This window comes from Strix aluco, chromosome 5 (assembly GCF_031877795.1).
Source record: "Strix aluco isolate bStrAlu1 chromosome 5, bStrAlu1.hap1, whole genome shotgun sequence".
NCBI lineage: Eukaryota > Metazoa > Chordata > Aves > Strigiformes > Strigidae > Strix > Strix aluco.
In genome coordinates, this window is record NC_133935.1 from 36,751,003 (window position 1) to 36,778,338 (window position 27,336).

General features: G+C 36.4%; 1 protein-coding gene across 6 annotated transcripts in view; it reads left to right on the top strand.

The window, feature by feature from the left end:
• The window catches only part of CDK17 (cyclin dependent kinase 17), a 96,529-nt gene that overhangs the window by 54,986 nt on the left and 14,207 nt on the right, over positions 1–27,336 (top strand). For all 6 annotated transcript variants that reach the window (XM_074827010.1, XM_074827009.1, XM_074827012.1 and 3 more), the window contains 3 exons: positions 5,183–5,316; positions 22,154–22,279; positions 26,206–26,262. In XM_074827010.1, the coding sequence (XP_074683111.1) occupies positions 5,183–5,316; positions 22,154–22,279; positions 26,206–26,262 (317 nt within the window). The remainder of the gene's footprint in view (positions 1–5,182; positions 5,317–22,153; positions 22,280–26,205; positions 26,263–27,336) is intronic.

Genomic DNA, 27,336 nt, shown 5'->3' on the forward strand with positions numbered 1-27,336 from the left:
TAAAAATATTCTACAGCATTTAAAAATGTAAATTTACCAATAACTTATTCCTCTTCAAAATTTCACTATGAACTTCAAATCAGCTTTGCAAAAGGAAGATTCATAAACAGTTTTTTATTTCTTGTAATGATTTACCAGTTTTCTCAAGGCTTTATTTTTCACCTAAAAAGATACTTACATATTAAGTATTTCAGAGGAATGCCGTTAGTTTTCTCAGGTGATCAACTGTTTAAATAGCACTCACGATTTTAATATGTTAGTCTGTAAGAAGTGTTAAAACAACATGTTTTAAATAGCTACAGATTTCTGTAGAATTTGTAATTTCATTGAGGTAGCATGGAATAGATCTACTGAGTGTATGTATGTTTATGTTAAACACCTCTTTTTGCTTTGGATGCAATGATGGCATTAATGATGCTTTTTTTTTTACTCCTAATTTGATGAAAATTTAAGCTACTTGTACATGTTATTTAGTGGTAGATAACACAGGTACAACCATATACAAGCTTAATTGCTAATGCTTTTCTGCTCCTTCTTCACATCTTTCCTCCTTTTGTTCCTGCCATATGAGAATGGTTATTACTCAGCAAGATGCTGAGGTTTTCTCTGTTGGGATAATGACATCAGAAATTAAAGTCAGATATGCTACACTACCTGAGGTTTTTTATTTTCTTTACTTTCTTCATTCATTCTCTTTTCTTTCCACTTTATCCTCTATTCCAGTGGTGGAAAAATGCTATCAGAGAGATATCCTTGAAATATCACAAAATGATGACAGTTAAAGGATGGTTGTTTAGTTAAAAAACAGCTTAAAATGAGACCTGCCACAGGTGCATTTTTATGCTGCTTGCTTTTGGACTAGATTATCAGTATAAAAATTGGTTGAGAAGCCCAGGAGGGTTTTGGAGTTTAGTTTCCTTTCTGAGCACTGAACATGAGTTCCTACTGCTGTGGTAACATACAAAATCCCAAAATATTTTAAAAGTAATTTCTACTTGGAAATGTCTGTTAGCTTTAGGTTTTGTAAAATGTTTTGTAAAGATAAAAATTCTGAGCTGATCTCTAAAAAGTGTGCCTGTGTTTAAAGTTTTGTAGTAATTTAAAGTTCAGCATTTCATTATCATGATGATTTTAAATAACATAGATGATTCTGAGGCCAAATTGTGAATCAGCCATGCCGCTGACACAAATGAAGGTCTACCTGAGTTTTGTTTCAGCTCATGTATATCTATACAGCCTCTGAAGTCTTGCACCTCCAGAAGCATTTAACTGCTGTGGTCTGTGATGGAGCCAGAGCTAATAAACCCTTTTTGGACCCAACCAGACTGAATGCAGAGCTAACTTGGTTGTCCTTATTCCATATTTATATTACTGGGAACACTGGAGGGGCTCTTGGAATGTGCAAAGCCAACTGAAGCTGACCCTCCCGGTGAACCTCAGTAGTAGCCAGGGGACAGTTTATCCCTGCTTTTGACAGTTGTGTTGATATAGTTATGGAGAAGTTTTGTTTCTTTGTCATAAATATTGGAATTGAAAAGAATGATGTTTCCATACAGCTTTCATCGTTTGGTAATGTTAACAGCAAAGGCAATTTCTCACTATGGCCTTCCTCAATTTGGATTGTTATTAGTGAAATGAATCATAAAATGTAGCCACTTCATAGAAACGTAAGCTTTGAAATATTGCACCTTGGAAGGAATCCAATATGCAAGTCATGTGATTATTTTTGTGATAATTTGAAATAAGATGGAAAGATCATGCAGTCTGACTCACTACTGAGTAATTAGTGGATATTATTTTAGCTCACTTGGAGGAGTTCTCATTTGCTGCACTGTAGGTTCCCTGTATGAATTTCTTCTGTGGTGCGTTCTTCACAGTGAAATGAGGACAGCCTTTTCTTTTAAACATACTTCCATAGTTTTCCTGTTATGTTGTAGTCATCTACAGCTTTTCATTAAATGGCCATACTGGATAATTAATTAGATATGTAGAGTACATTAAAATAAATATCTGTGTAAGAAAATGGCTTGGGTATTCAGTGAAAGCAATTCAATAAATTATTGAACCATTAAAACCTCTGAAGACCATGCAGGCTGGCTTTGGTGCAGGTGAACTTGCCTATACAAAAGCTTAGTGAAATTAAGGAAATATTTGCATGATTTTCATCATTGCTTAATCAAATATCATCATGCACCTGTGTAAAAAGGTTAAAATGACTAGGTTAATGCCTTATTCCTGGGTTTTTGCTATGAAAATAATGAACATAAGGCTCTACTAATGCTTTTTTAATTGAATAAAATAAAAGGACACATATTAGATGATAACACAGTCAAGATATTTTTAAAAAGCTTAAAAGTTACCCGTACTTAGAATATAACTAAAACATCTGCAAACCCTTATAGATAAGAGCAGTTGGATATTTAGCCCATCAGAAATTCAGGCATGTGTTTAATGATAGATTTTTGGATGCTACAGCCAGTGTCCTGCTTAAACGCTTTCGATTACGGGTGTGTAGCTTATTCAGACTTACCAGAATTAATCATATCCCAGCAGTATTCAAAATCGACTGACCATCATCTTATTTAAGTCTGAAATACTACATTTTTAGACTTGAGTGGTACAGACCCACTTTGTCATCACATTCCTGATTTATAGAGCGTAATCTCCTTGCAACTACATTATTTCCCCCAATGTATAGGTTTGGGTTAGTAGTTCTTGAAATAGTCCTTAGTTGTGTATTATTGCATAGGTGGTCATCTTAGTAGAAGCATTATCTTTGTCAACTAGGATGCTCTTTGTAGTTCCAAGCGTTGCATTTTGAAGTGACATTTTTTATAGTAATTTCATAATACGTATGCTTTTCTGAATTGAACATTGTATTTTAAGACAAAAAGTATGACACTGTCAATCACAATTACTTTTTAATAAGTGTCAGTCTTTTTTAAAAAAAAAAAAGTAATTGCTCCGTGGCTTAAAATACAATACTACTTTAATTTTGTCAGTCTTATTTTGTGAGGTTGTCTCTTGTCTAGCTTCTCTAAAGAAAATAGACTTTGGGGCCCAATCAACGGGTTTGTACTAACGTGAGGATAAATAGATTGGGGAACAGTTGTCAGTAACTGTTACACTTAATTTTGCAGACAGAATCTTGAGAGCTGTAATTGCTAAAATGGATTACATGACCTCTCAGTAAAGTATTTTAAAAGAGAATCTTCGTTAAAGAACTGATATGGTGAATGTGCTGTTTACCAGATACAACAATGCTGGCATAACAACTTTGCCAGAAATAGTGTTTTCAATAATGCTTTTGTATTACTAAATAATTTCCTACGGTTTGTTAGAGATTTTTTAAAAAGATGGCTACCAAGTAACTAGAGACAATTAGGAAGATTTCTTAGAGACTTGGCAAAAGAGAGTCACATTTTGTCTGCTTAGCTTAAGGTTAAGGCTGATCTTTTGGGACTACTTTCTGAAAATCTTTTCTGCTGCTTCTTATGCAAGGAGCACAGCTTATTTTTTTTCTCATTCAGTCCAAATTTGAGCATGACTTGCAGGGAAAACTCTGATGCAGTCTGGATTTTTAATTGAAATCCAGTTTAGATCAGCATTGCTGCTGGAAAATTTGCTTTGTGCATGAGATCCATGCTTAGTTTGTGTGTTTAATTTTGTTAGTCTTATTTTGTGAGGTTGTCTCTTGTCTAGCTTCTCTAAAGAAAATAGACTTTGGGGCCCAATCAACGGGTTTGTGACAGTACTTTGAGTTAAAATACATGGTGCTGATACCTTATGAGTTAATATTTTTATATCCATTCTGTGTTCCATAAAAGGAAATTGTTTGTACTGGGGAAGAATTTGATCCTTTGAAGTTTACATGATTCTATGTGAGCCAAACTAGACAAACATTTTAGATGATGTACTGATAACCAAACATTGGCCTAAAGGCTTTTTCTCCTAGAAAATCCTGCTTTCTTGCTTGTTGATAGTGATAAAGCTTGCATTTTCTCTTTTTTTTTTATTGCTGTGTTGCTGTGCAAATGTTAAATATGTTCAGGTATGTTGGTGGTAAGGCTGAACTGAACTCTGTGTGTTTTGCTAATATTAGCATTTTTTAGGGATAGCATTCTGAGATGTTTAGTTGTTGTTCATCAGGTTCTTTTTTTACCCTGTACAAGATAATGCTTAGTACCAAGGATCAAGAGAGGGCAGGGAAATTGGTGTCTTTTGAAGCACGTCCTTTATATGTATAAGTATTTAATCTCTGTAGTAATTTGGAGTTCAAATATTTCAGAGGTAATGATGGAGCATTACTCATAGTGAATTGCTTGTATGACCAATTTCCCATTGTGTGTCCTTTTCCAAGTCACTTGACTCTTTACGCTATTAATGACACCACCTTGATCTTTTCTTCACTTATTGCAGTGTTTGTCTTCCAAAGTCTGGAAGATCCTGCGGTGCTCAAAAGTAATGCGTATGTATATACATAATATACATAAACTCTTTTGCGTGGATGAATCTACAGGATTTGTGTTAAAAGTACCAATTTCAGTTGACACAAAGATCCTGCAACACCATATAACTCAGGCAGTCTGTTACCTAAATTCCTCCATAAAGTCACAGATTTCACTTAATTGCTCCTAAATATTGGGTCCTCTGCTGAATCCACTTGTATGTTGTAGGCCTCTATTTAGATGGCCAGAATACATTCCCTTCCTCCAGACTTGAACACCAGTGGTTTTTCTATCTGAAGTTTACATATTTGGCATTTCTGAAAATAATACCTATACTTCTCAGGTTTTTTAAGCTTTCTGAAGATATATTTGGGTTACTAACATCAGGTAGTCTGATTTGAAAATGTTTAATATTTTCAGTAATGTTTTATATCCAGGAACAGCTAAAAGAGAAGTGGTAGTGAGGGAGTTTGGAAACTGAAGCTGTGAGGAGAAGGAGGCTTATAGGAATTAAAATTTAGATTGGACTGTCTTTTGCTTTGGAAAATTGAGTAATCCTGTTCATTTTGTGATTCCTGAGCCATAAAAAGTATATCGAGACTACCATGACTGGTAAATCTTTGACTCTGCCATATAACCTAATGCACAGTAATGATACAGTTTTCCGTCTGTACCAGAGAAATGTTTGGTGGAATACTGATTAACTGTTTTCAATTCTTTGGATTATTTTTAAGATATTGTTCATGAAAATTTGAAAATGGGGTCAGATGGTGAAAGTGACCAAGCTTCTGGAACGTCATCTGATGAGGTTCAGTCTCCCACAGGTGTTTGTCTCAGAAACCGGATACACAGACGAATCTCAATGGAGGTAATTTACTTTTCATATAAAGATCATTTAAATTGACAGTAGGGTTTGGGGTTGCTTTAATTATTTGTTATAACTGGTTCTCTTCTCAATTAATTGTACCTGTTCTGACATGTTTCTTGTAGAGAGCATTTTTTTAATATTACTTAAACTTCTGTCTCTCACACAGAAATCAGATGGTTATTGTGCATTGTTTATTATTTTGAAAATTAAATATATCCTGAAAATCTAAGTATGTTTTGAAACTTGAATTTCTGGGAAGAATTTGTTAGGTATAGCATTTGAATAGCTTTCTGCCACATTCTGTGCAATTCACTGAGTCTATTGAGGAAGATATACTGTTCAGACATTTTTCATTTACTTACTGTTTTCGAATCTTTGTAAAACTAATGCTACAGCAGCAATGGTCATGGCTGCTTCAGCCTTTCCCCCTCTTCCTGTTTTTTAATGAACGGAACTTTGCAGGATGGTAAACAAAAGGAGGAAAAGTACCTTATGAATAACCGTGCACATAATTTCCTTTATTTATGAGTCTCATTATGAATACTAGCCACCCTTGTGCTTGCTTTGTTGTCATTTCCCTTGGCAAAGAAAAACAGAACACTTCCCTATTTCTTGAGTGTGTAAAAGTTACAGTTACAATGATGCCTTTGTTACAGAATCATGAAAAATTTTGTAGTTGCTTTATAGCACACATACCAATATGCCAATTACCAATAATTTGTAAGATTTTAAATCTTCATTCAAAGCCTGATATCAAATACAGAATTGGGGAAACAGATCTGGATAATTTACAGTAGGGTGTACATGCCAAAAATTCTTTATTTGTGAGGCATTCCGTTATGCTTGGAATTCCAAGACTCCAAGCATGTAATGCTGATATGATTCCAAGAACTTGTGAATTAGCTGCATTAATTATTTATATCATTTCTTGTGCCTGGGGGGTTTTATCCTCAGATTTCTAAATTTGTATGTTAATCTCAGGTTTGATCTAAAGCCTGTTAAACTATTTACTTCGGAGAAGGAAGGTGGGTCTATCAATTTATGTGGGATGCTTAAATTAAGGGGAAAAAATCATTGTGAAAACTTGCACATCAGAATGTATGCTGGAGAAAATAAAAATCAAGGAAATTATTTAAAAGGATTATTTACTTTTTGTTCATTGTCTGTTTCCTCTGCATGTTTAAATGTACATTTAGAACACAAAAGGACTAAGGAAATTAATGATACATAATGCAGTTAACAAACTGAAATGGAGATTTGTCAAGTCTCCCGAAGAGGGCTAAGAATCATTAAAGGATTCTCTTTTAGATTAGGATTCAAGCAACTGCAAAAGAAATTACAAAAGAACTCAGGAATAGTCATTAAAATTCAGGAAATTCCTGTGTCATTTTTTGGAAGATGTTAAATACAGGCATCTTTTCATTGACCTCTTTAATTGTGAAACAATTCTAGTATTACTGTTTAAGAGGCTTTGGGAAGCTTTTATATGTTTTGTTTATCCGATGCTAATTTTTCTCATTTTTCTCCAAACTTCAAAAGCTTGTTTCTGATTTTTGAAATTAACATTATTTCTTCATTGACTGGCTCAGTCAATGAGAGCACTAATTTTTTGCCAGCTATTCATGTATATTCTGTGAGAACTGCAATGTTTCCTCCAAATCGCTTCAGTATTGATATAGTGACTTTTCCAGTAAGGTTTCACGTTAATGTCTGCAAACACTCTCACTTCTGAATTTTAAAAATGCTGTCATTGAGAGATATTTTTGGCTGACTTAAGTTTACTTCTTAGAAGAGCTTTGTAGTAGAGTAGGTGGGGGTTTTACCCATTTGTGCATTCCAGAGGAAAAAAACTATAACGATCTTTGTAAGTTTCATTAAAATACCTTTCTAATAATCTTTTCGGTTGACTTTCAAGTTTCCTAAGTGAAAAGGCCTTAAGTGATTACATCGTCTGCCTGTCTTTCCCTCCTCCTATTTTTCCCCTGGGTCATTTTCTGTCAGTTTTGACAGATGGATAGAAATCTCAGACGCTAATTTTCTATTAATTTCTGTGAAAAAAGCTCTGCAGAGATTGCTAATGCATCCACTGCTAGGAAAGATGGAGCCTTTATTAAACATATGTATCCACATATGAGTCTCAAGATGTACATCCATAGAAAATCAGGTCTTACTGGTTTTGCTGTTCATGGAATGGAATCACTTGCTTCCTTGGCCTTGGAGGGAACCAAATAATGGTCGCCTCTTGTACCAAATGTTGCCTACATGCCTTGGGTGATCTGTGCCATGGAACTCTCTGGTTCAATAGTAGTAATTTGCTTATATAAAGAGCAAGAAACAATTTTATTGTGTAGTGAGTTTCTGTTATTTCAGTTTTATTTTGCTGGTTTGTAGTGATCTGTCATCTTTAGACATCATTGGGTAGCCTGATGCCATATTCCATTTATAGTCATTTAGGATGAGTTATAGCTGTATGCTATACATACAGGTTGGAGTAAATTAGTATGTGTGTGATAGTATGTTTTTGCTGTAGTCTGCTGAAGTCATTAGTCACACTTGAAATCCATTGTAGATTGTATTTGATTAAATATACAAAGTTGGGAAGTCAATAAGGCAATGTTCCTCGTTCCTCCGCATTAAGATGAACGTGCCTGTCACACTGACTGTATGCATTCTTGTGTTTAGTTTGACCAATATCCATGGTATTTGTAATATTTTTGTACATAATTTCTTGGTTATATGTGCTTGTTTCTCTCTGTCGAATTGACAGAAGTCCTGATTTGTTTTGAAGGTAACTAATTGGGTAAAGCTGAAACCTTGGAACAGTCCTTTTTACTTGTAAGAACTTTGTGTATATAATCAAATTTTTCATGCTTAGCTTGAACTTCCTCTAGAATTCTGAAAATTAGCAGCCCATCAAAAAACCCAACCAGTTTTTTTAAATGGTTGCTAAAAACATGCAGACTGTAATCAAAGTGCTAATTACCAGTATTAGTGTTCCTGGGATGCTTTGTACATTAGAATACACATTTTGAGTCTTAGTGCCCATCCCTACTGCAGTCAATCAGATAATAAAGCTACTTTCTGTGTAATCGTTAAGTAATTCAGAGCTACAAATAAAATTGTAACATTGACAAAGAGCAGACAGATGTATATGAAGTCCAGAGTATATGAAAGATTTTGTTGGGAAAGAAAACTTGATCTTTCTAAAATTTTCATGTAGAAATATCCTGGAAGATAGAGAAGTGCCAAATAGACAATGGAGATGCAACTAGAAAATGTGTGTATTGCAGCAGAATCTCCATAGCAATAGAAAGCTGAAATTTCATAACCTTAAATTGACCTGGTTTAGATAGGAAATGGTCATACTGCAATGTAACCTAAATAGGAAGCATTTTAGATATAAAGTGGTAATACTGCAATGAGAAGGAATCCTCTTCTGCAGTAAAAGTCTGCTGGAGTGAAAACTTTCCACCCACAGTAGCAGCCATAGAGAGATCAGCTTTCAATCTGTCTTCCCCCCCCAAATGACATAAAATTTAGGCCAGCATGACTGTTACACGGTGAAATGATAGGCATTTGCTTCTGAATTCAATAACACTGCAGTTGTGGGACTAGAATTTTTTTTTTTTGCATGATTGTTCATTGTTATCGTGTGCTTAGAAAACAAAAAGAACATACCAGAATCTCATTGTGTTGCTTAGAATAAGTTTATTTTGCCTGTAATCCACAGGCTACAAATGGTCCATAAAGCAGATTGGGGTTTTTTTTGGTTTGTTTTTTTTTTTTAATCCTTCCTTCCCCTCATTCAGGAACCATGCTGACAGTAGGTGTGATCATCTATTGTGTGAGGAATTTGGCTTCAAACAGCTATTAGGTTTTAATTAAAATGCCTATTAATCTCACACTAATATTAATGATTATTTAGTAAATCAGTAAAACTTTTCATCAAAATAGATGTATGGAATAATTTTTTCAAGCACCAGAAGCAATACAACCTGAGAATGAATACATGTGTGTCTGTATTTTAAGTGTAGGTGCTTTCATCATGTAATGAGAAACACTTCTCCAGATGATGGAGTTACAGCTTAAAGCATTTTCACTTTGATTTGCTGTAAAAGAAGTCATGGGCAGTAATGCATTAATATAAATTCATGTTTCAAGCCATAAATGTTCACTTGGGGCCCTGTGCCTGTGTGCTGGGTAGTGAATGCTTCATTAAGAACTGTGGTGGATAAAAAATAGGGGGGATACAGTCTGTGAAAATGAAACATCTGTTTCCCTTTCCCAGAAGTCCAAGGTCTGTAAGATATCTTCGCATGTGAACTGGCAGAGGGCCATAACCCACTGTTCACCAGCCTGTTTCCCAGATATTTTATCCTGAGAAACAGTTCTTATCCGTCCGACTGTCACATTAGTGAGAGGAGCGTGTTCCAGATAGGCTGCTCCTACCACACTGCTATAGGGTATAATTCTCCCCTGGGAGGATTAACTGCAGGGTTAGTGCTTTTAGCTAAACAGAGAGAAATACAAAGGCTATGAAGTGATCCTGTAGTCATATGTGCGTTGTACTGGTCACCTTCAGAAAGAAAGAACGTAGATGAGAAATAGGTTTTTGGTGAGCTCCACCCTTTATCAGGGGTGTGACTGGTTCAGGGGTCTTGACACAGCCTGAGTAACTCGATCTGCTGCTGGTCCAGCTGGGCAAGCGTACCTTCTCTGGAGAGAAACCCACAGAATTAATTGATGTTTCAACTGATGAGGCACTAAGATTTTCTGTTTGTCGGCTTCAGGTTAAAATGTGGTTCTTAGGTCCTCATGTGTACAAATAGGACACTCTTGCTGCGTTCAGTTGTTTAAATTCTTGAACAGCAGACTGGGTGGCAGCACTGACCCAGGCTTTCAGTTAGAAGTGCAGCATTTTCTCCTGTCATTAGTTTTGGATGCAGGAAGCACTGCATCAAAGACAGCCTGAGCATTCAGCCCTACATCTCTTGCTGCTCGAGGGACTCCCTTGGCTCCCCAGCAGGCATTACTATACGATGCCTTCTCTGAGCAGAGGTTCTTCCTTTCCCCATCCTTTTGTGCTTGGCAGCTGTGTAACTCTTCCTATCTTATTTACTGGATTTTGTCTAATTTTCTTCTCTGCACTTCCTGAGAATGCGTAGCTTTTCTCCTGATTGTTTGTTCTGTGAACCTAAGCATGTGGTCGCCTACCAGAAGATTTCAGTACTAGACAGAAAAAAATTGGAGCCGAATACTATCAAGACTTTTTTTGATTTTTCAGTCGTTGCTGTATTATCTCCATTCAGTCATGCTGTCTCAACCTTTTGCAAGGTTACTCTAGGAAATATGCTATTATTTTTGTAAACTCCTGCTTCAAGTTCATGTGAAGCTTGATGTTTTTGAAATGCTCTTCTAAAAACACAAGTGTATGTTCTAAATTACTAGTGTGGTTTTGTTGAAACTGATGGACCTCCTTTTGATCTATTTGATTAGCAGACTCTCATTTCTTCTACAGAAAAAAAAAATACTGCAACAAGAAAAATAATTTCAGCCAGGATAACAGACAGACTTCTTTAACCTGCCTTTTAATGGATATTCTAGGGGTAACTGTCTGTTATCAGCAATTGATGCTTTTTGCCCTTCTGTTAGGAACCTTTGTAATCCTGGTGCTAAAGTTCTTGCATTCCACTTGCAAATGCTACTTCCCTTAGAAAAGTTAGCGTACTAGGCAGTACCCTTTCTGTAAGGATGGAATATCTGCTTTCTTGGATTTGCTTTTTCATAACTTGGCTTTCTTTTTAAGTTCCATTTAAGAGTAGTCAGCTATCATATTGGATGTCTTTAGCCATCTACAAAACACATCTCTAGTAATCACTGAAATGCAGTAGATGAGAAGTCCATATTTGGGTGCAGTTTCATACCCTGCCCTGCTGCCTCACTGTCCTGTCCAGGAAGGTCAGATTTCGAGTTTTCATATTCAAGAAGTTGGTTTAAGTTTGAATTACCCAGTTTCTTCGTGGGACTTTCCCTTTAGAACTTGCAGCTTTGTGTGAATGTAAATGGTTCATGTTAGTAATTAAAGTTACATAGAACTGTTTTAAGGGTCCAAGTTTCCAGTTTTGCAGTGATACATTCTGTTTCTCATGGTATTTTTTCCAGTTCGTTCCCCTCCACCTCATTCTTCTTGTAAACTGATAAACTTATGCTACATTTTTCTTTTGGGCACATTCTCCTACTACTCTGTTACAGAAACTGATGAAAACGTACAGAAATCCATGTTGAAGAATCAGGAAGATGTAGTAGTAAATGAGGCAGAGCTTGCTTTATTAGCATCTGTTACTGCCCAGCACCTACCACTGAGTCAGCCATCAGACCCTGGATTTCAGCAGGGTTTATGTTGTGGCTAATGCCACAGAGTGCTATCTTGTTAGGTGATAATTTAGCCAGACAAACAAAATCAGACACAATCTTTTTACGGTGGTTATTATTTTTCTTATTCTTCCTTATACTCTCTAAGTTCACTTCCTTACAAGCTCTCTCAGATGGAATAAAATAATAACAACCACCCAAGAAGTATTTCTGGCATAATTTGTCACAAATTTCCTGTGTATTTATACACTTGATGAAGTAATATCTCACATTTGAGTTTCATTTTTCCTCAGATTTTTCAAAACTGGCTTTATGTCACATGTATTTGTTTTGGTTTCATCGGTTGTGAATAGAAGTTCCTGGAATGCAGTTTCTGAATACTGTATTTGTGCTGAACAGTTTCAGCCTTTTACTTTAAAACTGCTGGGAGATACGAAGTAAATAAAAAACTGCCTGTGGTTTTTGTTTTTTTTTTTTTAAAGAATGAAAGAGCAGGTTTTATTCAGCTAGTCAATAGTCTAAGCAGCACATCCATGAAATAAAAATTCTTGTAAAAGTATTTCGAGGAAGAAATTGTTCAGAATTTGTATTTTTAACTGGTTACATGAAAAAATCCTATTGACGTATAATTCTAATTTTGTGGGTTAAAAAATACTGATTGTTACAAATATTACTGAAAAGATACTGGGAAGATTTCATAAATTTTTCATTGTGCTAAAGTAAATAAAAACAAAGCTATCTGCATGCACTTCTGGTTTCTGTTTTTTTTTTAAAAATACTATGTATTTTTATTTGAGTGGGCATAGCTACTGTAGATTTTGGCGGTAACTTTCTTGACCTACTGGCAGTAAAGGCCTTGCTTTGTTGATTGCTGATAGATGTGCTGGAAAATGTGTCTCCTAGTCCTAAAATAGAGATTAAACCTTAGAATTCTTAATAATGTTAGTATATCACTGATTACACTTGGCTCCTTGTCTTTACGTAGCATCTCAACATGAAATCTGACAAACTATGTTTATGTTGAGGAGAGGGCAGAGAACATGTAGTATCTGTAGTCATTGGTATTTCTTCTGGGTCTGGAATAGCCTGTGGACTCAATCTCATATAAAATCCCTGAGAGTACTTTGTGTAGTTGATTAGATTAGCATGTTGGAAAAAACATCTTTATTTAATTGATGAATGAATTCCATGTTTTGTGTCATTTCTGTCCCAAATATAAAGAGTCATCTGATTCAGTGCTTAAAACTGATTCTTTCTTAAATTGTGTTGCATTTCAGTAGACTGGCTGAAAACCAGCGTGGATTTATAGAGTGAGAGGTAGCAGTGATCCTTTGGAGTAGATGGGTCTTGAGATTGTATTTTCATTATTGCTTCTAACAGAAGAAAATGTTCTTTGATGACCCTTTCCTCAAATTTAACAGAATAGTAATTGATTAATTGTGATTTAATGTTTTCAGTAAAATAACAGCATTCAAGTATAAAGTGAAAATACAGTATTCAGGTGTAAACCATTCTGCAGAAGGCAGAAAATAATGCACTTTTTGCATCACAATGAAATTAGTTACATTTGTCAGTTGAGTGGGGAAATGATTATGGTTTTATATACTTATAAGGAAAACTGGTGCAGCTAACTCACCCCAGCTGTTAAAATAGTCTTTTTGGTTACAGTAATCAAGGCTTATTTATAAAGGTGTTAAAATAGAATGCTGTGAGGATGCTACAGGTTTCTTCTGATGGATGTGCATGCTGGTGTTTTGCTTCAAGAACCAGCAAAGACTGTAACCAAACAACAAGATTGTAAATATAATCTCTGACTTGGAGGTGAGCTTTTTTCTATTTGCTTTTGCCTCTAGCAGTCTTGCATACAGTCTTGTTGTATGTCATAATTCTATAGAGGATTCAGTTGGCTTCAACTGTGCGAACTGTCATTTGACAAAAACGCACTGAAATTTGATAGGGCAAACTTCAGAAAAAACTCCACATGGTATTTGATACTAGTATGGTACAGTAAGTACATGCATATAAGGTTGCATATTAGAATGTTTAAATTCTCATTGGCATAAGCAAGTGTTTTTCAGTTAATCTGTTTGCTTTGTGTATCATGAACTAGCACATAACACATGTTTTTATTTAAAATATGCAAGGAAAGAGTATTGTAAGAAGTGGATTTTATTATTTTTACAGTAAACATGTCATGAAGTTGAACTGTGTTGCACAGAGGTTATATGATGTAGCATTTTAGATCTCACTGAGCATTCTCCAGTGAACAAAAGCACTGTGACTTATTAGTGAACAGCTTGTGGTTGCAGCTGACATGTCTTGCTGGTGCTCACTAAAACTGGTGAGAAGGCTAGTTCAGACTGATGCTTACACAAGAGAGCAAAGCTTTTTTATTTGATCTATAGTGGATTGTTTGGGCTCTGAGACCAATGTCTGTAGAATTAGAAGAACAATTCTTTTTCTTTGCAAGGCTGTAACAAAATTTTATTGATGGTATTTAACAATGTTAACTCTTTAAAGATAAGCTAAAATTTCAGGGAGAGATGGAAGGCTTGTCTGCTGCCATATGGTAAGTGCATACCTTAAGTAATGGTTGGTCTGGAAATGTACCTTGAAGAATCAAAGCATCGGATTGGTATATAATGATGCAGCTTGGCAATATAGTTTCTGTCATCCACTGACTACCTGCTCCTGACAGAGCCAGCTTCCTTCTCCTCTTGGCTCCTAAACTTGCATCAGCGGATAATTACTCACTTTGTTTTGAAGGACTAGTTTTCTGCCAGTTGATTTTCTTACACCGCATCACTGCATCATTCTCTTAGAGCCCATTCTCCTCCAAAAAGCAATGGGAACATCTGGCCACAGGCAATGAAATACCAGGTTTGGAGGTAGTCAGCTGTTAGATTAGCTGAATGAAACATTCAGGTAATAGTGAACTGAGACTGATGCTGTCATGGTTTTCCTTTCCAGTTTTTCTGACTTCTTGTTTGGTACTACAGGATTGCCCTTTTTTTTTTTTTTTTTTTTTTCCTCCTACTGCTTCACTGGCAGAAGCCCGAATCTATCTTCTCTTGCTGCAGTTGAGTGCAGTAGCAGCCTGAAACAACCTGGCAATTGAAAGATCGATGGCAGGTGTAGCCCAATAGATTTGAGAAACATTTATTTTTGCTACTGTAGCAAGAAAGAAAGAGTCTGCAAATTGGCACGTTTGTTAAAGGATAACAATAAAAGTAAGCCTTAGTTTTTCTTTTTCTGTTTTTTTGTAGCATAGTGAAAATTGGACTCAGGAACACCTCAACAAATCCTTCCCCGGGGCAATTTTCTGGTTATTTTTTTATTTTTGATTATTGTTGTTATGTTTTGTGAAAAATATTAGTGTTTATTGTCTAAATGTGCTATATAAGTCAAAGACTTAATGACTTGAGTAATCAGAAGACAGACTAAAAGGTGTGATTATTTCAAATCACTTCTTTTTATAGCAGTTTTAACATGTAGAGTTCAAATATTCTGTATCCTGAGTTAGAATCATCTTTATTTCACTTCAGTGAAATTTACTGAAGTGTGTAGTGCATCTTGGCAAAAAATAAATGGTGATTTAAGGAAAAACAGAAGTTGTTGATTTTAATACCTGGTTTAAAGTGCAAAAAGTTAACAGTGTTGCTTTGACAAATAAGAATAAGTTCATTCTGTGGAAAAATTTACTTTTTTTGACAGTGTTTAAGAGAAGTGAAAATGGATCTGCTTAACAGGAATGAGACTTTCTGAGAAGTGTCATGCTATGGCACTAAAGAGTATTATATGGGCTAAGTCAAGCAATTAGAAAGAGGAATAGCAGGTGAGTTTGTATTACGGAAAACGGGATAAGAAGAGGATAGACAGCGAAGGAATAGAGTTGTTTGAGAGTCAGATGTGAAAAACAGAATGTGGTAACAAAATTCCAGTATTAAACTCGTGTGAATGGTTTACTGTGGGTAGCAAGTCAAGAAGCTGGTATTTGCAACGGTATTTTGGGCCATCCAAAAGGGGACCAGAAGTAAAGAAATAAAAATGTCAGGATTTTTGTTTTTTACTTCCAAGTATGTGTGAAAAGCAGGAGGTGGTCTGGTTTTGGTTTTGTTGGGTTTTTTTAATTGTAGGACATGTTTGTTTACCTAATGTTGAATTACTTAGCTCACAGGACCTGCAGGATTTAAGTTGAAACACTTGCCTCCTTTTCTTGTACCCAAGTGTAAGTAGTTGGTGGTAGACAACATCTTCTATCATACCATTAAGTATAGATGGTAAAGACAAGCACAAGTTGTGGTAGTTTATGTCCACAGAAAAGATTATGTTAGTGTCATGCGTGCTTACGTGTTTACCTGCCATCAAGAAGAATAGGACAAATATGATTCTTATTTCAGGCAAATTATAAAAATAGTGTGCTTTTCTCTGCTAGTAATACCAGTAATAAAGCAAGACTGAGAATAAGCATTGCACATGAAGATAGAAAATATGCTTTTAAGTTGTAGCAGGAGGGGGGGAACGTCACAAGCATTCTGATTACACTAGCAAAGCAAATGGTGTCTGAATATGTTCTCCAGAATATATTCTGAATCCAAAAACAGCTCATTAAGCAACATACAGTTAACTGTAGCCATTTGAGCATTTAACAGTATTGTGTTTACTGAACGCTGATCTATTTTATTGCAAAAGATTGTTTTACCTGAGGTACTTTGTTGTCCCTGAAAGCTAAGGTTTTGCATTCCAGTCAACCGTGTTAAGAGTTACAAAGGAATGCTCCCAGATTCCCTATGCATAGTTGAGGGTCTGTGTACACCACTTATACACCTGTTATGTTTAAAAAAGGATACATAAGATAACATAGCGACTCTAATTTACTACCTTTAAAAAATGAAACAGATTTTAAAGATCCATAAAGGCATGCAAAATCAATTAGTGTTAAAAATGGACATTTAACTTTGTAGTGTTGACAAGCTCAGAAAATTAAAGGGTGTAGGGAAGATTATCAGTCCTGCCATTAATTTTACGTGCTTCCTTATTACTTCTTTAAACAGCATAGTGGCAGGATCTTGTAACAGCCTGCATTTTTAACAGCCTGCTAATAATTTCCATTCTAAAAAGTGTCTTGGTTTCAGTTGTTTTCCTTGTTCTTTTACTACTTTTTTCTGAGAAACCTTAACATGTCGTTAGATTCAGTTGGTCATTGAAATCAGTGTGGACAAAGTCCTCTGTCCAGAAAGTGTCATTTTCATTGTTTCACAGAATTCCACAGATGTTTAAGAGAATTAAAAATTCTCATAAATCGCTGTTTCCTACTGTTGCTTGTATTCTAGCCTAGCATCCTGCCAAAAGAGCAGCAAGCCATGGGGTTTGGAAGAGCAGGTTCTGTTGCTGCTGAAGCAGCAATAGCAAGATTGCCATGGGATGTCTGCACTAGCAGCGTGAGGGAGCAGAGATGGCGATTGTGCCTAACATGCAACTCTGGCTTTCGTATGCTAAGGCCAGCCTCTCCACAAAGGCTCTTCAGCACCAGCGAGGAAATGGGTTGCTTCCCTTGGGCTTGACAGCTGACCCAAACTGGCCAAAGGGCTATTCTCTACCATCTGACATGTTGCTTGGTGATAAAAGCAGGGAAGAAAGGAGGACATGGGTGGCTATGGCATTTGTCTTCCACTTCCCGAGCCACCGTTGGGCATGCTGAGGCCCAGCTTTCCAGGAGGCACATGGACACCTGCTTGCTGAGGGAAAACAGTGAATCAATCCGTTTTTCCACTCTGCTTGGGCACACAGATTTGCTTTCCCAATTAAACTGTCATTACCTCCACCCACAAGTCTCCTCACCATCCTTCTGTCTTCTCTGCATTCCACAGGAGCAGGGAGCAGGCACCGCACTCAGCTGGGTGCGGGCTTGGCTGTTTGCTGGGGCCAGCCCACAGCAGGGGAGTAAGTCCCAGACCACAGCAGGGGAATGTCTTTTGCTGGTGTCAGCTGAACAGGTTGCCTGAGTGTCAGCAGACTGCCTGGTCTTGAACACTCAAGGCTCAAAATTGATTGGTGTATGGTAGGACTCCTGCTTTTCTTTTTAACATAATCTCAGTTAAATTAACTAGGTTTTTCAACTGTATCAAGCTTGCAATTTCAGTTTCCAGTTTTTCTATTTAGCCACTAGGAAATGTTGTGCTTGTGTCTCTCATGCATGTCTTATGAATCCCCTTTTATGTTGCTGTATAGCATTTAATTATGACTACTTTCTTTTCCCAAGAGGTGGTTGCTTCAATTATTGCAAAAACTGGGAAGAATTAAGGTAGTACAGGCAAACAAACATAATAATTCTATCTTTCAGGTATTTGGGTTTGCAACCTAAATGTCTTTCTTTAGTTTTGCCTATTTTAGGCAGTTAGGTAAAGGGTAATTATAATACAATTAAGACTTTATATACATGACTCTATATGTGTAACTTTATATATATATCTTGCAAATATTGGTGTCGTAAAAGGCTTCCGACTGGTAGGTAACAATTTTAATACATGGTTTTAAAGAAGAAGTTTTGGCTTGGTTAACATTTCAACAGAGCCAAATATGCATGAGTATTGCAAGTAGAATAGTAGTGTAGATTGTTAGGAGGAAAAATCTATAAAGTACCTGCTGCAGTTTCCATGAAATCATTATGTTTTCCTCTCAGAAAAGAAACTTTCTATAGCTCTAAGAAGGAGAATGGATAGTGTTTTGATTTAATTTACAACATGACAAAAATTTAGGCTTCCAGCACTAAACACACATTTTTTGAGGGGGAAAAAAAAGAGTGTTTACTATCATGTATTGTCCATTATATTACAAATGTAAGTAGAGAAATTATATTAGAAACAGGTATTACATTCCTGAAAAAATTTTCTGCCTACTTTTGCCCCTCAGGTTGTGTTGTGAGGTTTGGGTTTTTTCATTGTTGGTTTTTGTTGGTTTTTGTTTTTTTAAAGACAGACATTGCAGGGAGGTGGGGGTGAAGCTTGTTGTGGTATACTTGAAGTACACTATTGTTTGTGGGTTTTCTCCTGAAACTGGAATAGATTTTGGCCTTTACATCAGTACTTACTTATCTGTATTCTGCGCTGTGGAGCACCAAATGTAAGTTTACAGTTTAAGCTCAGTCTAGAACTGAGGATGTCATGGATTTCTGAAGTAAGTCATGGGGGGTTTTGCAATTGCCTGTTACAAAAATGGCATAAGGCAGAGCTTTTGAGAAAAAAGGAAGGGGAATTCTGTAATAGAATTACAACTAGCTGCCATTGTAATATTTTCTGGTACCTAAAATATTTTTGCCTCCAGTTTTTACAGTAGCTGGACTCCGAAGTAATGAATCCTTAATAGCTGTAAAGCATCTTAGACTTGTTTCCCTCCCTCTCCATTTGAAAAGGTGTGTGTTTATTGATGGTAGGTGCTGGGCACAGTTAATGGCGTAGTTTTCAAATTGTCATCACCCCTTAAAGGCTGCCTTTGCTTCCTTCTTCCTACATACCCATGGACTCTGTATGCTTGGAAATGTTTCTTCGAGGCTGTCAAGCTAGGTGTGAAGCACCACTTTGTCCCAAGGATGAGGACTGTGGGAGGAGAGAACATGGAGTTGGAGAGCTCTGGGGAACAGTCCACTCAGTATTTCATGAGGCCATTGAGTTGTGGTTGGTGATTTCAGCATATCTATAAACAGATTTTGTTAAAATACTTATTGTGAAACAAGCGCTATGGGACAGTAAGAAGAGAACACTACAGCAGGTTGCAATGCCGTGGAGTTAATAGATAGAAGGAAGCTATTTTGCCACAGGGTATATAGGATAATGATGATACCTCCTGCATTCAGGAAGTTATACTGAAAAACTCATCCCACTGCTCTTTTCTTCTGCTGTCTTGGAATTAGTCAAATTTCTGCTTTATTTTATGTTCTTGAGCAACAGAAGAAAGAAAATTGGGGTATTGTCCCACTGTTGATCTGGGATTACAATAGGAAGGTCCTGTTGCAGGTCCTCTTCCTGTCATCCCTGTCTTATTCCAGCAGTTCCATGGTTTCCTGCTAGAGGGAGATGATCCAGCTGTTTTCTTTAAGGCAGCATGGAGCTTTTTGCTTTGTACTAATCTGTTTTGATGAGCTACCTGAATTTTCTGAAGAATGCAATAAATTATAGAGGTTATTTATTTATTTATTTAATAATCTGAAGCCCTCTTCAGTAGGGGAGAGACATTTTGCTTTCCAGATGACACTAACTTCACTACATTTGAGTTGCCTCCTACAAAAATGGCAGTAGCAGACAGAGCCTGTCAAAAAGAAGGAAAATTCTTTAGTGGAAAATACTGGTTTACTGTAGGGATTACTGCTAGCTCCTGTTACAATTAATTAGCTTCTCCACTCTCCCGTAAACCGCACAGGCAATTTTAAAATTGCCAGTGTTTTAAAAAATCTGAAATACCAAAGTTGAAAATTAGTAAAGCAACTGGAAGCTGCCAAAACTGAGGCATCCTTTTGGGTTTTAATTGAACTTGAAAATATTGGTCAAAGCTGCCATAATGTGAACCGGTGCTTCTTTTGTTTAAAGACAATTTAAAAATTCTGTACAAAATAAGAAATACAGACTGAGTTTTCCAGTTGCACAAAGAAGCTGATGTTGGGCACCAAAGTAGAAACTAGCAGACTTTGTGTTAGTAAACCTAAGGAGGTGTGAGGAGTGAAAGGAAAACAGGAGGGTCAGCTGCCAGAAGTTAAAACTTTGTTGTCATCTCTCCAAAAATTTCTGCTTGTATCCAGTGGCCGTAGTGAATAACACATGTAGATCAATCATCTGGGGGATGTGTATTAGCACTTCAGTCCTACCTGAAATTCAACTGATTGCCAAATTGCATTCATTTTTTAATTTATTTTTAACAGATATTTTTGCTCAGCTGTTGCTCCAAGTGCGTGTACGGATCATGCATGTACGTGGTTCATATGCATTATCAACTTAGCAAGTTGTCCACCAAGATCTCAAGTCCTGAAAAGTCTGATGATCTTTGGCAGCCTAATCCAATTTAGCTGCTGGCTTCCTGGCCTTGCCCTGATGCCTCCCTTCCCTGTATTCAGGCTGTGAGCTTGTCTGACCTAACACTGAACCTGTTCAGAGCACAATGCTGGCAGGAAGCTGTGCACTTTGCTGAGATAGTTTCTCGATGATTTAGCATGCTGGAATAGTTCAAAGCTGCTGCAAAGACATGAGTAGAAACACATGGCCAAGCCTGAGGGGAGCCAAATGGGGATGTAGCTGCCAGTGTTCAGGTTAGCTCAGGATGCTCAGAATTCAAAGCTGGAGGTGGTAGGTAAGACAGAATAGGGTAACATCAAGAGCTTACTGCCCTCGGGTCAGTATTGATTAAATCTGAGGTCTACCAGCAGAAACTTGGAGTTTCCCTCTTCAGGAGAAAAGTGTGAAAACAGTGATGATTCCAGAGATGTTCTCTTAAATTCAGGGTAGAATCTGGGGAGGTGGATTGTATAGTCTGATGCTGAGTGTGATTTTCCTTACTTGAATAAACTTACTGAACAACAATTACTGCTGTCATGGAAATTACTTACCATTTTCTGTGAGTCTGGTTATGCTGCCCTTGTAGTTCTGTGATAGTGACTGGCTGCTTTAAGAGAATATTTGGTATTCATTTTCTGGCATGTTTGAGATTAAAGCCAAACTAAAAATAAATTATGAGAATGTGCAGCCGCCCCCCCCAAAAAAAACCTTTTTTCACGTTTATTGAAAGGTGAAGTAATTTTGTTTCCCTCTTGTCTTAGAAATTATACCTGTTGTTGGAAAAATCTACTGGTGAAAAACAGAATCTGATGTGGGGAAAACTGTGTTTATATAATGGCAGTTTTATTTTCTAAAGGTTGTATACTAAAGAGCTTGAAATAGAAAAATGTATTAACATTTGTAGTAGTTTGGCTCAATAATGAAGTGATTCTGTTTTGTAAGACTGAAAAAATGAAAGTTGAAGTAAGTTTCTAACTTTCAGTAGTCAGAGAAAGGGAGAGTGATAAATTTTGAATTGTGGAGTTCTCTAGTTATTCTAATGTAATTATTCTATGAAAAGAAATGTATCTACCAGCATCTGAATTCTCAGTTTCTGGTATTCCAGGTATGCATAAGTATTCAAGTAGACTCAGTACAATTTATCCACAATGTAACTAATTACATTTTAATACTTCATTCCCTTGTTAAAGTAATGAGTTTGTAAAGCACTGAATTTTTGAACCTCTTACTGAAGCAATTTGAAGTATTATTAGAGAATGTTTTTTAAAACAACTTCTGTGAAACTACTTATTTTTCATTCGTATAAATATTTCAGTTTTAAATAGCAACACTGTAGTAACAGTTAACACTACAGATGTTAAAAGATTTTTCAGGAAATTCTGAATTATACTTGACCCTTCTCCTTTTAAAATCATTCACTGCAGGATTTGAACAAGCGTTTGTCCCTGCCTGCTGACATCAGGATACCCGATGGCTATCTTGAAAAGTTGCAGATTAACAGCCCTCCGTTTGATCAACCAATGAGTCGACGTTCTCGTAGAGCATCACTAGTAAGTATAATGCATCTGCCATGCTAAACCAACCTCTCAGTTCTTCAGATTCCATTTAATGCAGATGTCTGTATACCATAGGTGTGATTCAACTTCATTTACACCTTGGCTTTTATGTCCAGAATTTCAGTGTGCACCTGTCAAAATCCATTGAAGAATTTCACCCTTTCTTTCATTTTTTCTTCTGCAAACTTGGCCCTGTCATTTCTCAGTGAAGGTCTTGACCCATTGCAATTGGTGGCTAAACTCAGCTCCCAAAGTACATACTTAAATCCTTGTGCTTTTTAGAGCAGGGATGATCTATTTGAGGAAATAGGCCACATAGTCATAGGTCAAGGCTGGGGCTCTCACGTGATATAGTACGAAGGCCCTTAAGCAGCATAATATGAAGGCAGGTCCTCTTCACTGTTCTTTTTGTGTTTGATAACAAATTTTCTTTCTGAAAATTGCTGTTGGGATGATAGATTTTTTTTGTTGTTGTTGTAGTTTTTTGAAAAGCATATGTGGATTCCTAAGAAATTGAATCTATAAATTCACATATACCTTTTCAGATTATTGGGTTATTTTTAAAAAAAAGTCTTTCCTTGGAGATGGCAGAATGAGTATTCCTATACTGTAATTAGAGTATAAATGCTAGAAATTCTGAACACTCATATAAAATATGCACATCCATAAAATAGTCCAAAAAAATTATTTTTACAAAAATTGTTACGCTTCAATCATAATTTGATCTATCAGTTTTCTTGATGTTAATTAAGGTCTTAAAGAATTGCTAGACCATTACTGACTTCCTGAGCAAATTTCATTGGTGAGAAATTCTTTGCAGAGAAAAACTGGATAGGTTTACGAAATCCTCATTGTTCTTTGTTTTCTTGATTTAATGGCTTATTCTCTGAAAAATAAATACGAAAGTACATGTAGTGAATTAGTTTTGTTAAGTGTGAAATATCTTTATTTTATTCTTTGTGAATTAATAATGTCTATAACAAAGCAACGGTAGAGCTTTGTCATGTATTTTTCCCCTGAAAAAATACAATTTAGCGAGCTAGACTAAAGCTCTGATCTGCATGTCACCTTTTACAAGAACAATATTAAAAGAAGAAGAGTTTGATTCAAAGCACTGGAAGTAATAATAATGTAGCAAGCTTAAATATTTGTGCAAGAATTTTGTGGCTCGTTAACCATTTAGTTACTGACGTAGCATTGAACTGAGGAAAAGACTTCCCCAGACCTTCTCTTTTCAGATGCTGGTTAAGTTCCTTTTCAACAGAACCTTTTCAGTGTCAGAATATAATATTTGGGGGCTGGGGTATTTTTCTGTATATCTAAATCCCCTTGCTCATTTAATGTTGAGCCCTGAGAGAAGTTGAAGTTCTCTCCTCTTTACCTTCTAGAAGACAGACAGAAAAACAGTGCCCTCTTAATGAACATGGTGTGTGTGTGGAATCAAGCTTCCTGTCACAAGGTTGTTTTGTTTTGCCTTTTAAAAATGCTTTCAGGGCTTAAAAGTCTGAAATGAAACCTGCCAGCAGTCTGTGGTACACAGGCATGCATTTGCTGCATTGTCCTTTCATGATTTCAAACTAATCTTTAAAAAAAAGAAATTCAAGGACTCATTATTCTGAGGTTGTCATTGAAAGCTTGCTAGCAGACTGTTTATTACAATATATGAATATTGTGCTCTCCTTCAAAGGCATGTCTCTTTCCAAGGCTTAGTAGAAATCAAAGGAAAAAGTCTATAAAAAGTATCAAGTGACAACTTGTTATACTTTAGGTCTGGTGTTTTTCTTTGAAATACAAGAAAAAAATTAGCTTTTACAGTAATTGTATTTTGTGTACATGTACAGTATTGCATGCACAGTAGCATAGATGTAACTCTTACCCACCACACATCAAAAGTAAGACACTGTAAATATGGTGCATCAGTGTTTGTGTGTAAGTCAGGATAGACAGATGTGTATTGCAGAATAAAATTAAATAGTTCAGAAAGTACTTTGAAGGAAAATGAAATTGATCTTAGTTTGAGGAATGTAAAAATTAGTTTTTCTTATGAGTGGTAGGCAACCAAAATGTGATTAAAAACTTAAACACATTGAAAGGCAGGTCTTGAAGAATATCTGTCCTCTGTATGTAGGAACTATTGTATGATTTTATCGTCTAAATAAGATACTATTAGTCTTGATGAATAACACTGAGGTTTCTTAGAAATCAGACTTTTGTTTTCCAGACTGGCAATAACAAGGCCAATGGCTATGAGTTCTCCTTTAGTTTCCCCTGTAAACTAAGCAGCCTATCTTTTTAATTCTAATACCATCTAATACTCACTTCAAGATATGTTTGTTTAAGTAGGTCAAAATGCACTGGAAACATAATATTTATTTTACTAACATTGTACCTATATCAGTGGTATGTTTAAAATCTCACTGGAGTTACAAAGGTTGTCAAATACGAACTTTGCTTGTATTTTGTGATAAACAGCTTGGTTTCAACAAGCTCCTAAATATGCTTGATGCTAAAGTATCCTTATGCAGTTTTAAAACATTTCAATTCTGACACTAATTTAATAAAGCAAAATTACTCTTAATACAATGTTAACACAATTATGTGCCCATTTTTTTTCTTAGATATGTCAAACGTGTTTACAGACAAGATCTTTCACTTAACTTCATGTGTATTTTCATTCATGTGTTCTGAAAATTAAGTATTAATCCAACTTCTGTTAGTATACCTTCATATTATATTGTTGTCAAATCTTAATGCAGTCAGCAGTATTTATGTTACGTTGTGTTACCATGGAATAATATACGACTTTCAATATCCATCAGATTTTAGGAGTAAATCAACGTCTTCTGACTTGTGGATGTAGGTGCTGAAGCCAGTCCAGGGTCAAAGTATTGTTCCTTAGAAATAAATAGTGAGTGGAGGTCTATGTTTGGAAGGAGGAGGTGATGCTAGGGAGAAAACCTGACTTTTTTGATTTGATGTATGTTCAATTGTCAGTAAAGCAAAACCCCATGAAGCCTATGGATTTTGGGTTATGACAGGGGTACAGGCTGTATGCACTTTGCAAATTGTTTAAAAATTCATGTGTTTTACATGTCTACTTTCAGCATTCTTCACACTGTAAGAACAGTATAAAGCTTTGGTATAATTGACAGCGGTCTTACATGAAAATAACTATAAGAGATAACTGTATTAAACGTGAGAGTAGCAGTGGATTTGAACATGAAAAGAGTAGTGATCTTATGGTCTTCAGAAAAAGTTGTCATATAGTCAGGCAAACCCTCCTGGCTTGCATTGCAGAACTAAGTCGGTGACAAAAAAAGAGAAGGTGAATAGATCCAAGTAAAATACACAAAGACTTGAAGTTATGAAACATAAATTGTTGAGATAAAGCTGAAGCTTGTGGAGGAGCGATGTTTAGGGATTTTACTGGCAGTTTTAGACTGAAAACCATTGAGTGGTCAGAATGGGAGAGGAAACTTGGAGCTAAGATCTTGAATGTAACAAATATTTCGAAAGCAGCAGCAACCTATGGTTATGCTGAGCCAGGGAAAGGATGGAATAGTTTGAGATGACTTCTGTGCTTTAAGCTGTAACAACCTCATTAGTAGAAATCAGATCAGAAGAGTGGAGAAGACCTAAGTAGGAGGTAGGCTAAAGTGAGATTTTGGTCTAAATGTAACTGTATATAGCCCTTCTAGGATACACAGTAGACTGGCCAACAGTCTGAGCATTAGGCTTGGATGCCGGGATGCATTTATATCATAATATGCTAAATTATTTTTAAAATAGCAGAATTGTGTGGTGATTGGTCAAGTACTATCAGGTATTTTTCCGAAACAACGTTTAACTTGCTGATTAAGTTATGTATAAAGAAAGCATTCAGTTTTAGTGATCGCTTTTTCCATTTATTTTCATTGCAGTCAGAAATTGGATTTGGAAAAATGGAAACCTATATCAAGTTAGAAAAGCTTGGAGAGGTATGTATAGCTTTCTTTTGAAATTATTAGTGCCTTGATGACAATGACTTATATAAAACTTTACATAAATGTTAACTGAAAATCTCCATATCCCTCAAAATACCCATTGAATTTATCTTTTCAGTAAATGAAACATATTTAACATGTGTAACAATGTCACAACCACACAAATATTCTGTGCATATATAATAAGGAGGGAAAAAAAAAGAATAACCATCACTGAGCTGGGGAAGAGCAAGACTCCATTAGCAGATGATCTGTGGCTGGCTTTGTAGGCTGGCTTTGTGTGCAGATAGATAAAATTATTCTCTCAGTAATAAAACTAGTTAAGTCTGGTGTCCTCCTGCCATGAGTTAGGTGTTAGGGAACACTCATGCTGGACAAGAAGCCAGCACTTGCAGGGAGCAGGCAGTAGCTCTGCATATTCTGGTAGAAAAGCCTGCACACCTGAGCTGGGCAGCCAGATGGGTGCTGCCAAGTGAAGTATGTAACATTGAGTTTACCTTTCCTTCTGGGAGGGCAGCAGTACATCTTTCTACCTCCACTCAGCCTCTGTCTTCCAGAGAAACTGTAGAATTCAGGAGGGGCCAGGTATCCGTCCTGTCCAAGTTGATTGGGGTTGGCCAACAGGATCAAAAATGGACAAGGAGCACTGGAATGGGACACACTGAACATTGCAGAAGAAAGCAGGGCTGGTTGGCATCTCTGCTGTGAATATTGCAGCCAGTCCTCCATTTGCAACATTTTAATTTCCAAACACATTTAATTTTTATTTTGCCTCTAGTACATGTTAGATGGATCACTAGACATGACATAACATTGCATATCTTTGGAGGAATGTTAATCTAGTAGTTATCAAGTCATAGTTGTGGGTGTACGTTATCTCACTTGCTTACAAAGTGTAGTGGACAACACCAGATATGTAGAATCGTAGAATCAATTCGGTTAGCAAAGACCTTTAAGGCCACTGAGGGCAGCTGTAAACATGCCAAGTCCACCACATGTCCCTAAGTGCCACATCTACAAATCTTTTAAATGCCTCCAGGGGTGGTGACTCAACCACTTCCCTGGGCA